Genomic DNA, 23,413 nt, shown 5'->3' with positions numbered 1-23,413 from the left:
GCCCAGTGCCACTCTGCACTGCAGAGGAAAGAAGGTAGGCCCATCAGGTGGACATGGGAGGCCGACAGAACTTGACCTCATGTGAGGGAGTCCTTAGTTCCCACAGGTGTTATGACCCATACTGGAGTGAGTCGCCCCTTGACTGGAAGCGTTTGAGCTGTAGGAAAATGACCAGCTGGTGGGATCCTCTAGGCAAGACACACTCAGAACCTGTCCAGGGTGACCTGAGTGTCCAAGCCTGGATTGGGACAGCCCCCACACACACCCTCCACCAGTGGGTGAGCCTTCTCCCTCTCTGGTCTAGCACTGCAGGACCAGGGAAAAAGAATCCAGAATCCATGCATGGATTGCTGCTTAATGCATGTCTTCCTTCTGTGTAGGGCCAAGTCTGCCATTAAGCCTTTAGACACATGACTTACATCTGTAATTTGGTTGGATATAGGCAATGTAACTTGGTTGAATAGGAAAGCTGCCAAGCAGTGCCATTTACCAGAAGGGAATGCTCAGTCTCCTGGTCTCAGACTGTGACCTCGGGTGTCCTGCACATTTCACCTCCCGATGACTCCCCACACCTCTTATGAATTCCACTCCGAAGATTTTGAAGTTATTTGCATGGAGGTGTTTGTGTTACTTAATACCACATAAAAATAGGTCAATCTGCTTTCTGGGCCCCAAAACTGTGGCCTCCCTACCACTGGTTTTGTGCAGGTTGTGGGTTGGAACTTGTCAAATTGTTCTTGAAAGAGTCAGAGGCAGAATGCAAGCAGCAGGCAGCAGGGAGGGTGGGGTGGGTGAGAGAGAGGGATGCCTGGGTGAAGCACAGCTCAAGGTCACCTGGCTCCTCCCCTTCCTCTGCAGGGAAGGCCTGCCCTCCTGGGTTCACTCCCAGGCAGGGTGGCTGAGTAGAGCTGGTGTGGAAGGGCTGTCCAGCTCTGTCTAGTTCGCCCCACCTTGTGGAGTGGGGAGGCAGGGAAAGAGAAAGAGAGAAAGTAGGTCAGGTGTGTTTGCCTGAACCAGGGGAGGAGCTTTGGAAATATCTGTCTCCGGGCCACAAAGAGGAAGAATGGTCACTTCTCACTATTAGTGTGATTCATTGCTGTCAGCTGAACTCCAGGGGGGCAGAATCAGCCAGCTCAAGCCAACTGGCTGTTGATTTTATGGGGCCAACAGCAGCCCCATGCCCAGTTGCATAATAATAGTGGGGCACCTGCCAAGGCAGTGATGGCAGAGCAGGTGAGGCTGCAATAGATATTCTGAAGGTCTTGTGGTGGTAGGGGCTGTTGGGTGATGGGCCCCCTGCATCAGCCAGGCTTGGAGGCTGCCTGGTGGAGCAGGAGGAGACTCAGGACATTTTCATTCTCTTGTGTTCCCCAATTCTCGCTAGCTATGTGAGCTTGAGCAGACTCCAGCATCTCGGTCAGTTTCCTTCTCTTCAAAATGAAGCCCTTCCTAGCCATAGGGTAAGCTGGCCCACTTAAGCCTCAGTTTCCTCACCTAGACAATGGGTCCATCCATACCTTCCCTGTTACCTCACAAGGTCAAAGTAGAAAATTCTACATGTAAATATTATGTTGTTAATATTTATATTATAATCCATTTCTTCATCTTCTCTCTTTGCTAGCAGGGTTCCCCTTTCGTCTCACACCAGGGTTTAAGTTTTGACTTATCCATGTACTACTGCAGTTTCCTCCCCTGTAAAATGGGTGTCACAAAACCTGCTTACCTGAGTCGTTGGGAGGAACAAAGCAGATCAAGGAAGCTCTTGGGAACTGTTGAGAACCATGAAATGGATGGATTTGTTACTGAGTGAGGAGAGCTGGGCACCAGACAGTGAAGACATAGACATTTAACAGACATCATGATCTGAGTCCTCACAGAGTCCAGGATAGGCTTAACAATCTGTGGAATAAATGACAAAGATAGCTATAAAGCCAGGTACAAGCCTTTTGGGCCATATCAGGTCATGGAGGAAAGGAAGAAACAGCAAGGGGTGGGGCTGCTGCTGTAGGCCTTTCTGGAGGTGGAGGCAAGCCTGCAGCTATAGATGGAGAGAAACAACCTCTGTTCTAGTTTCAGCCCAGACGTGAGTTCTGAGAAAAGTCAAGAACACATTTCTCTCCAGGGTATATTCACTGTGGGAGAGGTGGGTCAAACAGGTTTGCCCTTGTCCACCCGCTGTAGAAACAGAAGAAAACGTTCCCATCCCATGCCTGCTCAGGGAGCAGAAAGGCCTCAGTAACCTTGACTCAGAGTACATTGCCCTTTGGCAGCTTCCAGGACCTGTGTGCCCCATGACACGGCCTTCTTGAAGTGAGCACTTAAGGAATGGACCCTGCAGGACCCACCTCCTACCAGGCCCGCCTTATAAGCCCCCAGCGACCCTGGCACCTGTGGCCACAGCAGGAAACAGGAGCCAGCGCTCCCCGGGGTTCAGGACCTCTGGGCAGCACAGATGGGGCCTGGGAGCCCCCCTACCAGTGACCACATGTGCCGTGCAGCTGAGGACCGACCCAAACCAGGAATCGGGGCTTTCTAGGGGCTTCCCAGTTGCAAGCCATCAGCACAAAGATTGACTGGGACCTGGAATCCAAGGCGTGTGCTCTGCTGTGCAGCCCCTAGACATGCAGGCTGGAGGAGCTGGAAATTTGCATCTTGGGGAGGCTGGTCGTGAGGGCCTCTGCCTCATTGCCTGAGCGCCAGGCAAACAGCTCAGCTGATGTTATTGCATGTTATCTCCCTACCCCACTGAGCCAACAGTGACCACCCAGATTGCTGCCCTGAGACTGAAGAGTCAGGGGAGACTGAGGCGTGGCAACTGAGGACACTGTCCATGAGGCATGGCAGTGTTAGAAGAGGAAGTTGGGGCCACCTCTCCACCTCTCTCAAAGATCTTCCTGCTTTTGGGGTCTTTGGGGGGAACAGCAGAGTGTGGCTACATGGCTCTCTTTGACTTAAGCCTAGAACAATCAAACAAAGGGATGGAGTTGAGGGAAATTTTGCCTGCTCTGTAGCGTTTCTGGGATGGCACAGTAGTGCTCCCACTCCATTTGGCCCCATATCCTAGAAAAGTCTGGAAGAACTAGAAGTGCGGCCAGACACCAGCAGGGAACAGTTGTGTCGCGTGGCTGTCTGGGGAGGAAAGGAAGGTTGGGGATGCCAGGCAGGTGGCTGGCTGGTAGAGATCATGCCGAGGGTCAGGGACGGGAAGGTGCTCTGGGACCTTGCTTTAAAGATCACCCCGGCAGGAGACTGAGCTCAGGGAAGGGATTATGGTGGGTGTCATTGTTCCTGGAAGGCCAGCTCAGGGTGAGGATAAAGAAGTTGGCACTTATTAGGACCTTCTTTGGCCAGGCTTTTTATCTGCATCATCTCAAGTCCTACAGCAACTCTGCAAGGTAGGTGGTATCATTTCATTTTATAGATAAGAGAAGAAGACCCAGAGACGTGACCTTTCCAGGACCAATTAGTCTGTAGTGAAGAGTCCGGATACAAAGGGATTTAACCATGGGTGTGTCTGGCCTCAGCATGCAAAACTCATGGGAGGAGAGGCTCTTTTGGGCTAGTCTCCAGGGAATCATGGGCCGAGGCTTAAAGGCACCAGGACCTCCCTGGAGGAGAGGGGAGTTTCTCTGAGAGAAGGTTTCTTATCCCCTATGTCTGCCAGGACCTGATTACCTCAATCAGCTGGGGGACAAGGGAGAAGCCTGAGAAAGGACCTGGGTGTGAGTGAGGTGAAAGGAGTGGAAGCTGCTGGACTCTTAATGCCCGGGCTTCCCCAGGAAGGCCAAAGGCAGACTTCCGCAAAAAGTGGCACAGGACTTCTGGCGAAGCCCTGGTGAGAGGGGGTGGCATGAGGAGAGGGGAAGGGATGGGGAGCCGTCAGCAGATTCTGAACACTCACTTCTCTCTGAGGGAGCAAACTAGGTCTTGCTGCCTATGATAGGGCAGGTAACTTCATGGGAAGAGGCTGCGTTAGGGAAGTTCTGGATCTGCCTGTGCCGGTGGGGAAATTATTTTACCCTTGGGATTTATGCACTCATTTAACAAAATTCGGGGATCACCAAGTGTCTGGCACCATTCTAGGCACTGGGAATCTAGGAATAAACACAAGAAACAAAATTTCTTGTTCTCCTGGAGCTTGAATTTTAGTCAGAAGAGGAAAACAACTTATGAGATATAATAAGTGCCACTGAAAAGAAATAAAGCTAAGAAGGAATTTGAAATGTTGCAGAGTGAGGGTGAAAATTACAGCCTCGGATGCCAGGAGGGTCTTTTGTATCAGTCTATGAAGGAAGACCCAAGCCAAGTTGGCCATGCAGCCCTCTGTAGGAAGAGTGTCCACACAGAGGCAATAGCCAGTGCCAAGGCCTGAGGCGGAGTGTGCCTGGAGGGTCAGAGGACCACCAAGGAGAACAGCACGGCTGGAGTGCATTAGAAGAGGTCACAGAAGTTGGAGGCAAGGTCATCAAGGTCATTGAGGCTGGATTAAGAAGGGCTTTATAAAACACAGAAAGGGACTTGGGTTTAATCTCTGAGCCCTAGGAGAGTTTGAGCAGGAAAGTGAGCCCTTGGTAAAGTGAGGGAGTTGGGTGAGAGAACCTTGGAGTTTCTGTTCAGTCAGTCAGTCTAGGACACAAGGTCTCCTTTTAAGATTCAGCTGTCTTCCTTCACAGCATTAAGGTCAGGCAGGGAACATAGAGAGTGTATGTGTGTGCATGTGTGTGGCAGGGGAGGGTTCTGGCTGAGATATCCACTTTTCTAAACCACTGACGTGTTTGGACCAGGTAACCTCTAAAGTACCATCCAACCCCAAGATTTACGAATCTCTTGAAGTGCCCAGCTTGGGAAATTTCTGCTCGGTAGCCTTGACTTTCTGTGTGAACAGCTTTCTTCGTTTTTGAACACGTCACAAGGCCTGGTTATGTGAGTGACTACCCCTGGATGGATTTGCCCCTGTCTCACAGGGTGGTGGGGTAAGTAGCAAGGAGCCAGGAGTCAGGGCTGCCCAGCCAGGGCCCCAGGACAGATCTCAGCCCAGCCAGATCAAGGCTCTACAGTCACCTGGTCCCCATTTCCACAAGATTTCCAGGCTGCACTCTGGGGCACCATTAGCCAACCCCTCCGGGGAGGAAGTATAACTGAGGCGGGACAGAGAAGTGAGTTGTCACTGCTTTTCAGTGTCTGTGCTGGAATGGATGAACAGGGAGACCCACAGAGATGCTGGTCACAGCCTTGCTCTGGGCTGTCAGAGGCCTCAGCAGCCAGAGAGCAGGGATGAGGCTGAGCCAGGGCAGGGAGTCTCTGCCATTCCTGCTCTGGGAGATGAGCCCTGCACACCTGCCCTGTGTCTAAGAGTGCTGTCTTCTGACCATTCCCCTCTGGCACAGACCAGAAGTCCTCAGTGGCCTCCAGGCGGGCTGCTGAGCTGTGCACCTGACATTGCAGCATGTAGTGTCACTGGAGGCTAAGTGAGGGCCCCGTTGAGGAAGGACAGTGTGTCACGGGGAGCAGCACCAAACCCACTCCTCAGCTCTGCCCTGCTGCAGAGATGACACCAGAGGCTGCAGCTGATGCCTCTGGAAAAGCATCCCACCACACCCAGGGCAGCTTCCAAGGGGCGGGTGTTCACTCTCAGGGGACTCCCAGCTACAGAATTAATCCCTGGGACAGGAAACATCTGGGCAAAGGCCTAACTGGCCTGGAGGAATGAGGTGCAGCTAAATAAAGGCTAAGGGGGACCCGCAAATGTCCCTGACAGTCTCCCTCAGTCACCAGCAGTCCAGGGCTTGAGCAGAGAGCAGGGACTATGGTGCTGCTGGCTCCAGCCTCAGCCTGTGCCCTCCTGGGTTCTGGTAACCTTGGCAGACACCCTGGGCTGCCTGAAGGGTGATGGATGTGGCACCTCTCCTTTGGGGGAGGGGAGTCCGTGTAGAGGCTGCAGTTTGCTTTGCAGTACCTAACAGCTTCCCCCTTCCTCAGGTGCCTCCTCCCACGTGGATCCCTGGCCTCAGCCCGCCCAGGCAGGCTGGCACAAGGTGAGGGCTCCCTTGCCAGTCCCTCCTCCCTGCCTTTGTCTCTTCTTTCCTGTGGGTTTGGCTAAGGTGTGCAGGGAGGGAGTGCCACTCTTTCCACCCAGGCCCTCAGCAACAGGCACCTCAGGACTCTCTTCCACTGGGACACAGCCAGCAGTTCCTGCCATGGACAGGTGGTACCTGGGTGAGTCCCCTAAGCCCCATCCCTCTCACCTTCTCAGACTCTGACACAGGTTTCCACCACATTACTTTCAAGTGCATCCACTAGCCCCCAGAAATGCAGGAGGGGCAGGATTTCTAAACAAGGTCATCTCAGTATGGAGTACGGGGCACACTGTAGTCCATGCTCTGAGCATCTCTCTGAGCTACCAGCGCTGGCAAGACAACTTGTCCAACAGCCTCCTTTTCTTTCTCTCTGTCCATTCATCTGTCCATCTGCAGGAACTCTGAAACCAGACTGGTGGGTTCAAATCTTGGTTTCTCCACTTCCTAGCTGTCTGACTTCTGGCAAATTATTTCAGTTCTTTGTGCCTCAGTTTCTTCATTTAAAACAGGGGGGTGGTAATAATACCTTTCTTATCTCATAGAATTGTGATGATTAAATGACTTAATTTTTTTAAAGTGACTAAAAGAGTGCCTTGCACATGGAGTTCAAAAATGTAATCTCAACTTACTTTCCATATTCCTCTTTTTGCCTATTATCATCTATCTATCCATCTGTCGATTCATCCATCCATCTATCTTCCCTCCTATGTTATATCCCTTTTTATTCTGGGAAGACTCCATGGTGGCTTACAAGGACAGACAAAATACACTGAGATGCCAAAAGGATGCATGATAGGGGACCCAGTGCCTGTATGAAGAGCAGCAGGAGCTTCAGGAGCACAGCCTTGGTGCCTGAATTTCTAGCCCTGGCTTTGTCACTAACTGGGTGCTTCAGACAAGTCCTTGAAACTCCCTGACCTCAGTCTTTCTGGTGTACCCAGTAAGGATCATGGCAATGCCCTGGCCACCTCAGGGTCATTTTGGGGAGCAAAGGATCAGCCTCAGTTTTTTTTTAATGTGTAGAAGGAGCAAGCCTGGATCAGTGGGACAGTATACGCAGAGTGTATCAGTTGGTCAACCACTACTAAACTAGCTCTGTTGTAAAATGCTCGTGAATATTCACTTGGTCCTGAAAGCAGCAGACAACTGAGGCGGTCCTATCTCCTGGTCTGCGGGGCTGTGATATTCTCTCTTTCCGTCTCACTCTCGTTGGAGGGTGGGTGGCTTTTCTGTGTCCAACAGCTAGGATTCAACAGAAAGTTAATAATGCCTATTATTTCTCCAGTTGACACAAATATCACAGTAACAGTGATGACAATATGTCCCAGGCCCCGTGCCATGCTCACAACTGCCCTGTGAGGTGGGCAGCAGTCCCACTTCGCAGATGAGGAGATGGAGGCACAGAGAACATGAGTCACTTGACAGATACCATATACTTAGCAAGTGTAGGAGCCAAGAACTAAACTCACACCGTGACCCTTCCCATTGCTCAAGGAGAAATAATACATGGATTCATTCCCTTTGGAAAGACTAACCAAACTTCAGTGGACATGACCACTGGCCTTGGCATTATTGAGCACCAGCTTTATTTATTTATTTATTTGTTTGTTTGTTTGTTTATTTTGGAAGCCATTTGAATTGACTAGAGCTCACTCAGGAATCTGAGTACTTACAGAGTACCCAGCACCATGGTCCCTGAGGTAAATGAGGCTGACGGTGGAGCAAAGAGGTGGTGTCAGAAGTATGGAAAAGCACCTGACTCCTACAGCCAAAGGCCTGGTTGTTAGTCTCCACCCTGTCCCTCACTGGCTGTGTGACTTTGGGCCAGAGCCCTGCCCTCTCTGTGTCCCAGACTCCTCGGCTGTAAAATGAGGACTAAAACAAAGCTCAAGGAAATAACAGTGAGGGAAATGTTTTGTAAATCATAAAAGCACTTTCTCTCTCTCTATGGTAAGGCTTGGCCCCTTCTTGAAAGAGACTCCAGTGCAACACTGGAAACTGGCACATAAGCAACTAGAGAGCCATGCTGACTGGGGTGGGCTCTTGGTGGTTGTGAAAGGGAAGTGCCAGGGGCGCCAGGGAGAGAGCTTTTCTGACTGAGGGGTTGACTGCGGTATGCTGCTCAGGGATGAAGACAATAACGGAGGAAAGGCAGCAGAGGCCTGAAAATGACTTCCCATGGAGGGCTCCGGGTGGGCCGTGAGGTGAGAGGACCAGCCCAGGGAAGCCTTGCATACCAGGTAAAAACACCAGCTGAAACAGTGATCTCCACATTGGTTGGTGAGGTGGACAGTGGCTAGGGTTGGGGCCTCCATGGTACCCTGACATTGTCCCTTGGTTATGCATACGCTGGACATAATTTGCATTGCCCATTGCCCCAGCCGTGGTTTCTGCAGCAGTGGAAGAACACCACAGCCGACCATCCCTGGCCCTCCTCTTTGGAAATTTCCTTTGGAAGAGTTTGGAAACTCAGCCAGCTCCTGCCTGCCCCCGCCTGCTGGAGCACCTCCTCATGCCTCAGCTGGAGCCCCTCTGTCCACATCAGGGCTTTTCTTGTGACCAGGGTAAATATTAGCTGGCACTGTTAATGTTTAATGCCCCCACCTCATCCCTGGCCACCCCACGGCCCGGCGCTCTCCCTGAAGCAGAGGCAGCAGGAAGAAGGCAGCAGAATCAAGCCCAGTTTATCAGGGAAATGGCAGGGTTGTCGATGGACAATGGTGAGTATGTGTGAATATGTGTGAAACAGGTGGCTTTTGCTTGGACTACCTTTGGAAGGGTGAGCTGGATTGCCTGCTATCTCATGGCACCTCTGTCTTCCAGAGTACAAAGCACCTCTCCCTCACCCTGGGCCAGTCTCCTGTTTAAGAATATTTGCTTTTAAAAGAGGATCCTGACTTAACTCCAAAGAAATGTAGCTTGGATGGGAGAACTACGGGACTGGGACTGGGGGATGAGCTTCTACGTTGACTTTCTGGCATGAGCCTGTCCTGGTTCACTGTATCTTTTTAGGCTATCTAAACTCACAGCAGGAGGCAGATGAGGGTCAGGCTGGGGAGGCAGCAAGCCATTCTGGTCAGACTTTTCAGGCTGTCTTTGAGGTGAGAGCCCCCAAATAAAGGGCACACTCCCTGAAGGATTCTTGTAATGGAGGGTAATTCAAGCCTGGTAGCCAACCTGGGTCTTCACTGACTGTGGTGGACTTTGAGCCAGATCCAGAACAGATGAGGGCTTGGGGTGGGGGAGGGGCGGGCTCGTCAAAGGACTCGAGATGAGGTGGTCAGGGAGGAGCCGACATCCTGGTGTGGTGAGCAATCCATGAGTCTAGTCATGGTTCTGATACTAATTCCCCATGTGACCTTGAATGAGACCTGAACTGAGACAACTTTTAAGGCCTTCTGTGTGGGGACAGGCACCTGGGCCCCCATAGCTTCTCCTTGGTCTCCAGTGTTCAGGCCCAGGCCGACTCCTCCTACTCTGTTCGCTTTTGGCCCAGGGAGCTCACTGCCGGGACAGCTGGGCTCACCAGGCCCTGCAGCCTCTCGCTGCCTAGTACACAGTTCAGCACAGCCTGGGCGGTGCCAACTTGCACATGCCCTCGACCTTGGGCATTGCTTCCCTAGTGCCAAGAAGGGGCTCAAACAGCAGGAAAGAGGGGGCACTGCCAGTTGTGGCAGGAGAGCTCTGGCCAGGCTGCCATCCAGCTTCCCAAGTGCTCACTCAGTTTAGAGGGTCGGAGGGCAGAGCTGAAACAGCTGCTGGCTGCTGAGCAGTTTGTGGGTGGGAAAAGCCCAGGAGGCAAGGACTGACGAGGTGACTTGGTTCTGAAACGTATCCTATGTTTCAACTATCTCAGAGGCAGCACAGCAAAAGGGTTAAGTACCTAGATTCTTAACAACCCATTTCCTGGGTTCAAATCCCAGCTGTATTCTTTACTAGTTGTGTAAGTGTAAGTGAGTTACTTAACCTTCTCATGATTATATTGGAATAATATTAATGCCTCCCAGGGTTGTTATGATGGTGAAACAAGCTAACGCTTTGTTAGCCTTAGCCTGGCACATGGTAAGCACTAGATATTAATGTTTTGTAAATAAATCTGCTTCCTCCAGAGGATAGTCATGTAGGAGAGAAGCATCTAGAAACCTGGTTCAAGACCAGTTCTGCCTCCAACTTTCCTTGGAATTTTGGACAAGTCTCCAAACTGAGCTTCAGTTTCCTCCTTCTTCTATTCTTCCATTCATCCATCTCATAAATATTTGCTAAGCCCCTTGCTTTCTTGGTCTTCTCCTACTTTTGTATAAATCAAGGAGAGGAACAAATTGACCTCTCCCAGAATTGCCAGAGGCCCCAGAGGCAGCATGGCTCCCTGCTTTGGATGCTTAGTATTTGGTCCCAGGTTGACTGTGTGTGAGGCAGCCTAGGGCAGATGCCCCTACTGGCAGTGGCGTTTGCAGACCACTAGCCTCCTCTTCTAGGGGTCTCTCTTCACCAGCCTACCCTTGCCCATTTGGACCCTGGGGCGGGATCACTGGGACAAGAAGGACAGAGTTCTATTGTTTCTGTGGCTCGAACACTCCACCATGTGTGACTTGCCTTTTACCTTGTCTTTGGCTCTCTCTTCAGGTGGCAGCCCCAAGGGAGATATGGACCCATTCCACTATGGTAAGCCTGGTGGGCCCCTCTTCATACTTTCCTGAGCCTACCCCCCGGCTCTCCCAGACTTGGTTATGTGTCCCCCCCCATCTTCCCCAGTTACTGTGGGGCCACTGTCAGTGTGGGCTAGGGGAAGGAGTGCCTGGATAACCCATTCTACCTCCTTGCCCTCTGTTTCTTCAGACTATGAGACTGTTCGCAATGCGGGCCTGATCTTTGCTGCTCTGGCCTTCGTGGTGGGGCTCATCATCATCCTCAGTAAGTGGGGCTAGCTTCATGTTGGAAAGGGTGGTGCTGGATGGGGGCACATCTCTTCTCAAAACTGTTGAGCCCACTGGCTTCCCAGATGGAGGTGGGGAGAGCCCTCTCGCCCACTCTCCAGACCCTGGAAGTGAGGAGTGAGTCTCTCTGCTCTACTCCCTTCCCTTGTGCCAGTGTGGGAACTGAGGGACACCCTGATGGAGAGGGCATCTTGGGACATCTCCTTGGTCCTTGAACCGCACAGAGGAATTCCATCTTTCTCAAGTGCACCCTCTAGTGGACCTAGGAGGAGCTGCCAAGGTGGGGGGTTGGCTACTTTTGACCCTGGGAAGCTCCAGTGTAAATGGAGTCAGGTAAGAGGGTAAACTAACCTCTACTAGACACTCCACATCCTCAGACCCAGCACTTTCTTGGCTTGAGCTACATCCAGCCCATTTAATCATCTCAGCAACACTGGGGGATGACCGTGACTGTCACCATTTTCCAGGTGAAAAGTTAAGCCCACGCTAAGAGGTGCATCAAATTGCCCACGGTTCCACAGCCAATCAGAAGCAGAGTTGGTTAAGCTGGACCAAGGGTATTGACCCTGCACCAATGCACCACCTGCTGCTAGAAAGCAAGTGTAACTGAGAGCCAGAGTCTTAGGCCCCACTGCTACTTTACATGGAACCCCAACTCCCTGAGCCATGCTTTGTTCATCTGTTAAGTAGGGATGATCTCACTTGGATCTTGAGGTTAAAGCTAGCATGCAAACATATGCGGCCAAGAAAACACTTCGAAGGATCCAGCATAGGCGTGGTGTGTTCTGCGGGACATCCCCCAGCCCCGGTGGGCACACCACAGAAGCTTAATGAATACTTATTGACTTGTTTTGGTGAAACCAGAAGAAAAATATACAGAAATACAATGAGTGAAAAGAAGGCACAGAATGTAGCCAGTATACTCTTGTGTTTTGGGACTCTAACACATCCATGGTCAATGCCACTCCATCTAGAGGGTGTTGTCTGTAGACATGGCCGGTTCCCCCAGGTTCTCCTGGAAGCTCCTTGAGGGCAGCAGTGTGCATACAGGTGCAGTGGCAGATGGGCCAGAGCAGCAATCTTGGACTTACTGCCATCCATCTCCAAGAGTGTATTAAGTAGCTGTTCTGTGTCCAGCACAGTGCTGAGAGCACCATGACAACCTGAGCCTAGCCACTGCTCTCATGTGCTCACAGGCCACTTAGGACCCACTGCAGAGAATCTTTATGGACCAGGTGACTGACTGACTGACTGACTGCCTTGGGCTCAACCCAGCTCTATATAAAGAGAGACACAGTCAGCTGTGGCCTCTAAGCCATACTCCAGGAACTCGGTGTGGTGCTGGGAGGGAGGAGGTAGGGAAGACTACACAGCTGAGTCCTTCATGGAAGACAGGGTCTCCTTGGAAGTGAGAGGCCAATGGAAACTGACCTCTTTTCTCACTTCAAGGCAAAAGACTCCGCTGCGGGAGCAAAAAGAAGCATCGGTGAGTGCCTGCCTCGGGTAATGGGTGGAGGTGGCTTGGGGTGAGGGAAGGAGGGACAGGCTGAGAATTTTGGTCTCTGAAACCTGTTAAGAAGGACCCCCAATTTCAGGAATCTTAGACTTACTACCTTTCCTATTGACCTCTTATCTGTCTTTTTTCCTTCCCCCGTCTCAGGTTGGTCGGTGAAGATGAGCTGTAATGACAGGTACATTTGGGAGAGTCAGGTGAGGGGGCAGCCAGGGAGGACTGTGGAGGAATAAGAAAGAGCTTGGGACTGGGCCGGGAAGAATTTTACGGTCCTCCATTCCTCAGCCAGGCAGACTGTTACCCATCATGTGTTTTTAAATGATGGCCAAGTGCCTGGCATGGCTTTGTGGCCAAGGGGAGCTGCAGAGGTATCCCAGAGAAAGGTAAGATAAATAAGAAATGAAATGAAAATCCCCACCTCTGGCCCCTCACAGCCCAAACCTGCCTTTGTCTTTTCAGAGTCAGCTGTGGAACCATGGCACCAGGGACAGTTGAGAAACCTTCCCTGAGCTGCAGACCTTTGTGCCAGCACTGCCCGGCCTTCAGGCTGAAGGAGGTGCCAGACTTCATGTGACCCCTGGATGGGCATCGCCTCCTCACACCTCATGTTCCTAATAATAAAGTTGACTTCAGAGATGGCTCCTTCCCTGGCCTGCCTCCCACCCTCCTCTGTCCTGTAACTGCCATGACTCACCTGTCCAAGTTGAGTACGATACAGCCTGGTCTCTTTTGCTTTTCGAGTAATTGCTCAGGTGTCCATGTCCTATTAAAGCAAGTACATCTGTCCTTGCCCCTGGGTTACCAACAGCCCCGGACAGAAGACTCAGCCTGTCTTCCAAATGCCGGGCAGAGAGAAATCCAAGAGTCCAAATGTCACAGGTTCAAAGCCATTGGGTCTGTTGGGTACTGCTTGGATATCTGTCCAGGCTCTGGGTGCCACTGCTGGAGTCACCCTGCTGGAAGTTTCTGCAGACAAGCCTGGGATGCCAAAAGTGTAGCAGTTCGTGGATACATTATGTGGTCTGCCATCTCCCCATGTACACCAATATGCCAAGATGGGTGATTTGGGGGGCCGGGTGCAGGCCTCAGCACAGGCTCTCTCCCAACCTGCCTACTGACCCTGGTGCTAAGCTCGGGTCACCCCCTTTCTACTCTTGGGGCTAGGGGACCTCATCTAGACCTACTCTCATTCCTGTTCTGGGTGCTGGCTTGGCTAATCCCAGGGCTAGGGCCCTTGTTACCATTTCCTGCTGTCCCTATTCATCTGGCAGGCCTCTGCCCAGGACAACTTCAGCTTGAGATGGCATCAGGCTGGCCCTCCTACTAATGCCTGTGGCCCCTTGCAGTACAGCACGCTTCCCTGAGGCAGTTCTCCCCTCCCCTTCCTTACAGAGGCTGTATGGGATGGTGGGATCGTGGCACCACCTAGTGTTCACTTTGCACATTTGGGTCTGCAGGCGTCCGTGGGAGAGGAAGGGAGAACTGGCCAGGGGACCCAAGACCGCAGCATGTTAGCAAAGTTTACAATGAACAGGGTATGTTCAGGGAACAGGGACAGGGTAAGCCATTCTGCTTGAGAACTGAGCTCTTTGTCTTACTCCACTGTCCCCCAGGTCCTGAAGACCATCAACCCTCACAGAATCACAGAAGGCTTGAGCACAGAAAGTCCTTAAGAGAGAGAAACAGACTGTCCTCACTTTTCAGAATTTGCTCTGAACGTGGGCTTATTCACCACTGACAAACAAAATGTGATGGGCCAACCCCTAAATAGAACTGAGTATTCGTATATATGGGATGAGCACACGCTTGAGATCCATGGCAGTGGGAGGCATGAACAAGAATGGGGCAAGTCCACCGGGGGCCTTTGGGACCTCCTGAAGCTTCTTGGATATAGCAACAATGCAAACAGGAAATGGGGGTACTCCAGGCCCGTGGCTCACTTGTGTAAAGTAAGAGCAGTGGAGAGAAGAATGTTTTATATACAAGGGGGGACCAAAACAAAAAACAAAACAAAACAAACCCGGAATTTATTTATAAAAAATTATTTATTTATTTTTACATGTTTCAACTTCAGTCACCTTCAAGGTACTCTCCATTTGATGTAATACACCTATCAGAATGTTTTTTTCCACTGCTCAAAATAGTTTTTGATCTTGTCAATTTTGATGTCTTTTAGTGCTTCTGCCGTTTTTTGTTTCACCTCTTACACATCTGCAAATGTTTTCCTTTGAGTACTTTCTCACCTGGGGAAACAAACAAAAAAGTCTCTCAGGGCGAGATCAGGTGAGTAGGGAGGGTGGGACACAGGGATCATCCCATTGTTGGTTGAAAACTGCTGAACACTCAGCATGATGTGGGCAGGTGTGCTCATAAGTCACTCATCATAAAATGGACAAATGCATTCAAAGAGTCTTAAAAATCTTCCCTGAAGCTGAATGCAGCCTCTCATAACACCAGCTGGCACTCTGATACAGATGGGTTCCCAGAGCACTCACCTAACTGGGGAAGCCTATACTACAAAGGGCCTGCCCTCCAGAAGATAATTCCAGTTTTTGGGGGGAGTCCTTCATACAGGCTCTGAGTCTGCCAGCTCAGAGGGGGGGTTTCAGCTGCTATGGAGGTAAAATGGTCTTGGATGAGTCACTTTCCCTCTCTGTCCCTGCTGCAAGCCCTTGGTCCCATGAAACGTGAGGCTTCATCGGGTACCAGGTTTTCTACACAGAGAACCTAGGGTATTGTTCAAACTGCCAAACACCCAGCATCCCCTACAGACATATTGAATATCAGTCTTGGGGGGGCTCGTTCAAGCTGATGCTAAACAAGCTTCCAGGTGACTCTGGAAATCATCCAGTGCTGGGATCCATGGATCCCAGCGGCATTTTGACGTCTGTGACCTGTTCCTGGTCTGGGCTCTTCTCACTTTCCTTCCCTTTTCATGAAAGTCTCATGGACTGGGAGCTACTGAACTTCCCTTTCACTTTGGTATTTTTCACAATTCATATACAAACTACATCACAAAGAACACCCAAGCCTAAGAAGTTATTGGGTAAATTACACTTAATCACAATAGCAACAAAAATAGCCTTAGCCTGAGAGTGTGCAATTCCCATTATTACCACCAGAGAGAGCATGTGTCTTACCAGGAATCTTTTCAAACCAGTCTTGCCAAGGGCGGGGGTGAGGTGGGGGCATCCCTTGCAATGGTGGGGGGAGGGAGGGGCTCTGCCAGGAGGACTGGTTCCTGGGCAAACCCTGAGCCCTTCTCATTCCACATGCACACCCTCAGGTGCACAACACCCCACTCGGGGGCAATGCTTGGCTGTGGTGGTCTTGAGGCCTCACTTGCTCTGGAAAGCAGAGACCACTGTGCTCTGCATACCTGTCCCAGTGCTCAGGGAACCATGAAGTCTCTAACCCCATAGCTTGAGTTAATCAACATCATAATCAGAACCTGAGAGGGACAGGGACATTAGGTAGGGACGTTTGTGTGGTGGCCAGGGAAGGAGGCTGGCTACCTGAGCAATACTTCTCACCCCGAGCTGCAGTGATCCAGACTTCATTGATGGGACGTTGATGGTTTTTAAGCCTCCTCAGGTGGACTTAATGTGGAGCTAGAGTTGAAAGCCACTGACCTAGCAGGTGAGCACGGCCCAGGGTGGGATGTGAGGTGAGCGGCAGACAGTGGGAACAGGTGTGGAGTGGAGACTCAGAGGGCTGCAGGAAAACATGACCAGCTTCATAGTCTGGAGCAAGGGGCAGGCAGCTCCACCCTGCCCCCACAGCATCTTACCACAGCTCCCTCTAAGCTTGAGAGAGTGTTTTCTGGACACCAAAGGCACTTGCTGGCCTTGCACTCTAGAGCCACGGGGTCTTCCTCTGAGGCTGCTCAACTCTGGCCTTTCCTCACAGCATCTATGCATAGGAGGAGCAGGGCACGAGATCCAGGGTGGGGCAGGTGTATTATCTGGTGAGCCCATCGGCTCCACACCCCTGTTCACTGCCCAGTCTCTCCCACCTCTGCCTTCCTCTGCCTTTCAGGAGTTTGGGACCTTAGGAGAGACCCCCCCCCACCCCAAGCAATCTCAAATTCTCCCCAGCTGAGCAAGGAGGAGGCACCCCCAAAACATATCTGAGCATCTCCACTGGTCCTACTGCTGTCAAAGGGAGTGGGCTCCCTGGCAGAGAGGTGGCGGGTGGAGTGGGGGCTATGCTGAAGAGGGGCCCAGGGCACAGGAGCTTATTGAGTCTCCCCCAGACCCCCTTTCTGCCCCTCCTCACTCCTGGGTAGCGGCTGCTGCTGGAGAGATTAATCACCTCCCTCCTGACCTGAGGCCCCAGGCAGATGAGCTCTGAACTGCATGCAATCCAGCAGGGCCTCTGGGGCAGCAGTGACCTAGTCCTTGCCAGGCCAAAGGAGATGAGAGGCAAATGCCATGGCCACCCAGCCCAGTCCTATTGTCATGGTGAGTCCCTCACTGGGCCTCGGATCCAGGGCCATGGCAGCCTCTATCAAGGGCCTTGGGAAAGCAGGGCTGCGCCAGGAGCTGGGCTGTGAGAGCCAGGGCACAGCAACCCAGCCTTTGAAGAAACCCAGGCTCAGTCTCTTTCCCAGACTCTGGTGGCAGAAGGAGCCTCCCAGACTGTAGACCCTTTATGTTGTTTGCAGTTGAGTGACAGAGGGTTTGGGAAGAAATTCTACTTAAAATTGGGAATCTTGGTGCCCAGGGCTTCGACCTGACAGACACTAGAGGGGTTAGAAAGGTGGCAAGAAGAGACCAGGGTGAGGGGTTCTTCTCCAGTTATGGATGGGTCTCATGCCTGAAAGGCCCTGGAACAGGCTGTATTAGGTGGCAGCTCCCCAGCCTCGGATTTGGCAGCTAATCTCTGGCCTGCTGCACTGCCTGCTCTGACCTGGGTGACCAACTGCTGTCCCACCCCAACCTGGAGGGTGTCAGGCACTCCTGGCTGCTGTTTCACTTTAGATCTGTAAACTTGGTTCCCTTTCCAAGAACTCTCACTGTCACTTCCCCTGAAGGGCTTCCTTGTTGTCACCAAGAGGAATTACCCAGGTAAGCACAGCCAGGGGAAGGGTAGAAAAGGGGGGAGTTCCAAACTGGGGCAGTAATTCATGACCCCAGAATGTCATGGGCAGCTCAGCACAACCGGCGCTGAAGAAAATGGAAATTGAGCCTCCGTGCCAGTTTTGCCCTTAGTCTCCCTGTGACCTTGAGAAGTCCATAGTCTATGAATCTCTGGACTTGGCTTTGGGAACACAAGACAAATATTCCAGGTGTTGGCTTCAAAGTCAAGGGGCTCAGGGAAGAGGTGAGTGGGAGCTGCTATTAATTCCTTGTTTCCTCCTGCCCCCAGGAGAGCTGGGCTCAGGGCAAGCTGGTGTGCATGCTTTTGGGCACACACACACACACCACAAATACATTCTAGCCTCCTCTTAGTAGTTAAAACAGAGACACTTTGCCAAGTGATGAAAGCAGACAAAAAGACACACTTGACAAAGCAGAGGAGATGAGGCTGGCTTGGCCCACAGCCAGGAGCATGTTGAATTCTCTCTGCTCTTTGTTTCCTGAAAGGCCTATCAATCAGTAACAGAGTCATACCAAACCCAGCCTGCACAGCATCCTCTGCTCTGAGGTTTCATGTTCATGGACCATATGCTCCCCATGAAGTTAATAAAATCATCAGGGGGTGGACTCAGCCCTTAGGTGCCTGTCCAGAGCATGAGTGGGATGGGCCCAGCTGGGACTCCACTGCTCCTGAACCATCCCCAACCTTGGGCGGGGGAGCAATCTCCCTGATTCTGACCATCTCTTTCTGTCTTTCTGCCCTCTACCTGCCAGCTACATAGGGACAGGAGTTGTGTGTGAGTTTCCCCCTAATCCCCAGTTCTGAGCCCATTCCTGGCACATAGTACCCGCTTCATAAATGTTTGTTGACCAAGTAGACAGCTAGACAAATGAGTGATTACCTACATCTGGACTCAATGCCTCTTGCTCCCCAAGGGGCATGGAGGGGTCTTGGTACTACATTCTTGGCAGGTAGGTGGCTGGGGTTGTGGGGTGCATGTTCACTTGGGATTGGGCCTTGGGGGCCAGTCCAGTGACAGCCAACATCTCTTCCTTGGCATCACAGTTAAGATCACAAGTATGGAACTAGCAGGCCCGGATCTGAGCCCTGGCTTGGCAATTATGCACTGTGGTCCTGCAAGCAAGTTCCCCCCTAAGACTCAGTTTCCTCAAATGGAGAAACAGTTTCTAATGGAGGTTCCGTGTTGTGGACCAGCCCTCCATAACCAATGGCTGTTGTGATGAATGTCTCCAAAGCTCTTTCACTGCTAACACTTCATACAGTCCCTTTCCCTGGACCCCTCCAGGCAACCCAATCCTTTCCTTAATACTTTTGTGTTTCAAAAGTTCTGTCCAGGGCATTCTTCTCAGGACACTGTTCAGGAACAGCTCAGAGGCAGAGGGCCCCTGAGTCTACCTTCAGGCTGGCCAGGTCCCAGCAAGAGGCTGGCACAACCACAGGACCCAGCCCCAGACACGGCTTAGCACCATCTGAGCCATGACGTGACTCAGCCTGGTCTATCCTTGAAGGCGTCACAAGCCCTGAGCCATCTGCCACTTCAGTGGTGGGCTCCCCAGTTCCCTTGAGACCAGCAGAAGGAAGGTGGTCTATGGCTACTGTGCTGGGAGTAGGGAGTTTGTGAAAAACGTGTCTTGATTATAAGGTTCCCCTTTGTGTGCATTTTGTGTGTGAGAGTGTGTATATTTGTGAGTGTGTAGGTATATATGGGCATGTGTATGGGTGCCCTCACGCATATGTGTTACTACTGCTGTTGGAACTTGGGAGGAGTTAAAAAGAAGCAGAGAGGGACTAAACAGAGGGTGAAAGAAGGTGACGGCAGCATCTGGAGACCTGGGTAATGGTCTGACTCCATCCTGCCTCCTTGCAGGCCCCTCTCTGGACCCTGAGTCCCTCAGCTGAGATCAGAAGACATTGTTTGTCCCCTCTGATAGTTCTGAGGGACTGACATGGACACAGCTGGGGCAGGGAGTTAGTGTGGTGTGACAAGTCCACGTCATGGCTCGGATGGTGCTACAGAGTGTCTGGGGCTGGGTCCTGTGGTAGTGCCAGCCTCTTGCTGAGACCTGGCCAGCCTGAGGGTAGACTCAGGCACCCTCTGCCTTGAGGCCCTCCCCTAACAGTTCCTAAAGGTCAGGGCCGCTATGGAAGAGAATATGAGCTGTGTCGTGCAGCACGGAAGCCAGCAGCATCCATCCTGTCCCATCCTGTGGCATTAGGGGGAGGCAGGTCACCAGAATTCCTGTGCAGACACCTGGGAGCAGAGGTGTGGCAGGGGATGGTGAAGACTACCAGCAGTGGGAAGGCCGCTGAATGTCCCTCTAGGAAGCAGAGCCACATCTCAGGGGCCAGGCAGAATGCGTGTGGGTGTAGGGGAGGTGGGCTCTTGTGCTTTCTAAACTGCCAGCTCCAGAGAGTGTAGATGTAGTTGTTCCAGGCCACGTGAGTAACCTTCATCAATGAGCCACTTCTCCAAATGAGGCAGGAGTGTTCATCATCCTGAGGTCCCTGGACAAACTCCTTCTGTCATCTCTCCCCAAACTGGAGGCAATCCCTGACAATTTGGGAAGACTCGATTTCTTCTAGATCTGATATGTTTCCTCTTCTCAAAACCGTGCAGTAAAAAGGGCATGCAGCAAGAATAGTGCCGTAGAGGAGGTGCTGGGAGGGCAGGGACAGACCTGGAGTTCAAGCTTGGCTCTACCACTGACTAGCTGGGCAGCACTGGGGAAGTCCCTTAGTGTCTCTGAGCCTCAGTTTCCTCATCTAAAATGGGAATTTAAAAGATTAAATGAGATCATGTGTGTAAACAAAACACATAAGCCATAAAATGCTACAAAAATGCAAAGTGCGTTTTAACTGAGGGGTGAAGCAATATCAACCAAGGTTTTCACTGGGTTAGGTGATTTCATGCTTTCTCAGTCACTCATTCAGCAAAATATCTGTTGAATGTTTGAATATCAAGTATGTGCCAGGCACTGTGTTAGGTGCTTTGACAAGCTTAAGTGGACATTGTTTATGAAACTATAGAACATAAAGTCATAGATCATCCAGTTTAGTGTTTCCCAAATGCCAATCCTAAGACCTGAGAAATGTAGAGTACAGGTTCCTGATTCCATAGCCTGGAATTTCCCCTTTTCTCTGTCTTTATCTCTTTCTCTATCTCCCTGTCCCTGCGAGCATGGGTGTACCGTTGTGGTTGGGCTGGGGAGCCATTGATCTAGTTTAGCCCCTCACCAAACAGTGGAATCTGAGTCCCAGAGAGGCAAGACTCTCAGAGAACAGCATATTACCTGCCGGGGCTTTGGGAGCACCTGCACTTTTGACACTTTTCCAGAGGAACAAGGACAGCTGGTCTCAGATCTCTTCTCAAACGATTGGCCTCTGAAGCTGTGTCTCAGCAGAGCCCCAGATCATGGAAGCAGAACCTTGAGGTGATTTGTCATTTAGTGGGTGCATAACCTTTAGCAAATCACTTGTTTCTTGTAGCTTCGATTTCCTAATTTCTAAAGTGGGGGTATTGATGCCTGTCTCACTGTGGGGCTTTCATGTTAAACAGTTAAACAGTTAAACAGTTCCACTATTTAACTCTGGAGAGAGCGAGACCCAAGACTGACTTTTCTAAGGAGAAATCCCACAAGCTGAACTTCCTTTCACTTCCCCCAAGTCCCATTGGATCCAATGTGGAGGGTAATTCTCTCAATAAGTAGTCTCCACCTTTACTCGCAAGGTTTCCAGTGCTAGCCTCTGGGGACACCTGCTGACCATGGAAGGTACTGCATCCTCCTTCAGCCAAGTCGACAGAGAAAACTTGCTCATCTCCTAGGACTTCCGCAGCCACACTGCCAGGTACTTGTTATGCTCCCATGTTACAGACAAAGAAAGTGAGACATGACTCTTCCAGTTCATGAGAAGAACAGTGAATCTCTGACTCCAGGTGCTTCCGCTCTGTCTCCTCCATACCTCTTGCTCTTAGACTGGATGGAGTAGAAAGCCGTTCCCTCCTAGGCAGAGAAGAGCATCCTAAATCATCCTGAACTAGGAACTGGGACAAAGACATGGCCATGGTTGGGGCTTGGGTTCAGGTTGATCAAGAAAGACTTGTTAGAGAAACAAAATGGCGGAGGAGTAAGTGGAAGCTACACTAACCTCCTCCCAGAACTAGTCTGGATTTACAACTTAATTTTGGAGAAATCACCTGGAATAACCAACCGAACACTGGCTGGAGAGAAGTCTTATAACCACGGAGAGACAGAAAAGGCCGCTACATCACAACGTGACCAGTAGGGAGTGCGGAGACCCGGAAGGGCTGGCTGGGCTCACACGGGTGGCAGCTGAAGGGACTGAGAAACAGCTCAGCAACCGGGGATTCCCCCTGAGAAGGGCAGGGTCTAAACCTCCAGCTGAGCTTCCCAGCCTACAGCAACAGAGTGGAAATAAAATAGTATCTAGCTGAGAAAAGCGAAAAGCCACAAGGTTTCTTGCTAGCCGGAGAGAAACAGCTGGAGAAAAAGAGCCCTTAAGCGGATCACATATGAAAATATTTTGCCCCCACTTACCCTGGGCTCAGGCAGAGGAAAGGTAGAGAGGACTGGAGACGCTTGGGGAGAGTTTGGTGTGGTGGCTTTGAGGGGAGAGCTGGGGAAGCGGCCGGCCGGGTCCCAGTGCTGACTCATCCCCACCCTGCAGAAATACCATTCCCCTCCAAGTGGCGTCAGCCTGAGGGGAAGCAAAAGCCCTGCCTAAAGAAATTAAGCTGCCACACCCTCAGTCCTTAAGCCTGATGGCTAATCACAGATAGAATAGATTAACAACTAAAGAAGACAGACAAAGGCAGTAGATCCCTGGAGTCTCCAACAGGCTGCCTAGGCCCAGACTGGTACAGGATCTGATGCCACCAGGGACAGATCCAAGAAGAGCAGATCATTCTAAGAAGCACCAACAAACAATAGGAGTCACAAAAGTGGGGAGACAGAGAAACAACCCCCTATCAAAAGGAAAGGTAGAATCCCCAGGAAGAGTGCTAAGTGAAATAGAGGGGAGCAACTATCAGATATGGAAATCAAAACATGGATTATGGAGAAGCTCAATGAGCTCAGCGGAAACTACAAAGAACTCCAGGGAAACTACAAGGAACTCCAGAAAAATTACAAGGAACTTACTGAGAATTACACCAGCATGAAAAAGGCCATGGAAGCTATCAATAAGAGCCAGGAGGAAATGAAAAATACGATCTCTGAATTGAAGAACACAGTAGAAGGAATTAAAAGCAGACTAGAGAAAGCAGAAGATCGGATCAGCGAGCTGGAAGACAATGTAAACAAAAACTCCCAGACAGTGCAACAAAATGAAAAAAGACTGAACAAGACTGAAGAGGCTCTAAGACAGCTGCAGGACAACATGAAACGTAATAATATCCATATCATAGGAATTCCAGAAGGAGAAGAAGAAGAGCAAGGGATAGAAAACCTCTTTGAAAAACTAATGACAGAAAACTTCCCTAACATGAGAAGAGAAAGAGTCACACAAGTCCAGGAAGCACAGAGGGTCCCAATGAAGATGAACCCCAACAGGCCCACTTCAAGACACATCATAATTAAAATGGCAACATTGAAAGACAGAGAGAGAATCCTAAAAGCAGCAAGAGAGAAACAACTCATAACATACAAGGGAGCTCCAATAAGGCTATCATCATATTTCTCAGCAGAAACACTACAAGCCAGAAGGGAATGGCAAAAAATATTCCAACCAATGAAAAAAAAGGCCTACACCAAGAATACTCTACCCAG

The 23,413-nt window shown here is 51.0% G+C and overlaps 1 protein-coding gene across 4 annotated transcripts; it reads left to right on the top strand.

The window, feature by feature from the left end:
• The first annotated feature begins 4,918 nt into the window (after window positions 1-4,918).
• FXYD2 (FXYD domain containing ion transport regulator 2) lies at window positions 4,919-13,170 on the top strand. Of its 4 annotated transcripts, none has more exons than XM_090266005.1 (8): window positions 4,919-4,973; window positions 5,980-6,035; window positions 8,474-8,641; window positions 10,701-10,739; window positions 10,914-10,988; window positions 12,461-12,497; window positions 12,672-12,702; window positions 12,984-13,170. In XM_090266005.1, the coding sequence occupies exons 1-7, from the start codon at window positions 4,942-4,944 to the stop codon at window positions 12,694-12,696; spliced, it is 432 nt and encodes a 143-aa protein (XP_090122131.1). In that variant the 5' UTR covers window positions 4,919-4,941; the 3' UTR covers window positions 12,697-12,702; window positions 12,984-13,170. The 4 variants fall into 4 exon arrangements, with proteins under 4 accessions (XP_090122131.1, XP_090122130.1, XP_090122132.1 ...); XM_090266004.1 differs by having other exon boundaries at window positions 8,459-8,641; XM_090266006.1 differs by lacking the exons at window positions 4,919-4,973; window positions 5,980-6,035 and adding an exon at window positions 6,039-6,216 and having other exon boundaries at window positions 8,459-8,641.
• The last annotated feature ends 10,243 nt before the right edge of the window (window positions 13,171-23,413 follow it).

The sequence above is a fragment of the Furipterus horrens genome, unplaced genomic scaffold (assembly GCF_987537825.1).
Source record: "Furipterus horrens unplaced genomic scaffold, mFurHor1.1.pri manual_scaffold_2, whole genome shotgun sequence".
NCBI classification, from domain to species: domain Eukaryota; kingdom Metazoa; phylum Chordata; class Mammalia; order Chiroptera; family Furipteridae; genus Furipterus; species Furipterus horrens.
This window is presented reverse-complemented; position numbering and strand designations above follow the sequence as displayed.

Excerpts from the sequence above, each read along its gene's own strand:
- FXYD2 (XM_090266004.1), top strand. The coding sequence starts at position 4,942 with ATGGATTTGCCCCTGTCTCACAGGGTGGTGGG. Across the intron at positions 6,036-8,458 it reads CCCAGGCAGGCTGGCACAAG|CCGTGGTTTCTGCAGCAGTG; the intron begins GTGAGGGCTCCC and ends CCATTGCCCCAG. Across the intron at positions 10,989-12,460 it reads GGGGCTCATCATCATCCTCA|GCAAAAGACTCCGCTGCGGG; the intron begins GTAAGTGGGGCT and ends TCTCACTTCAAG.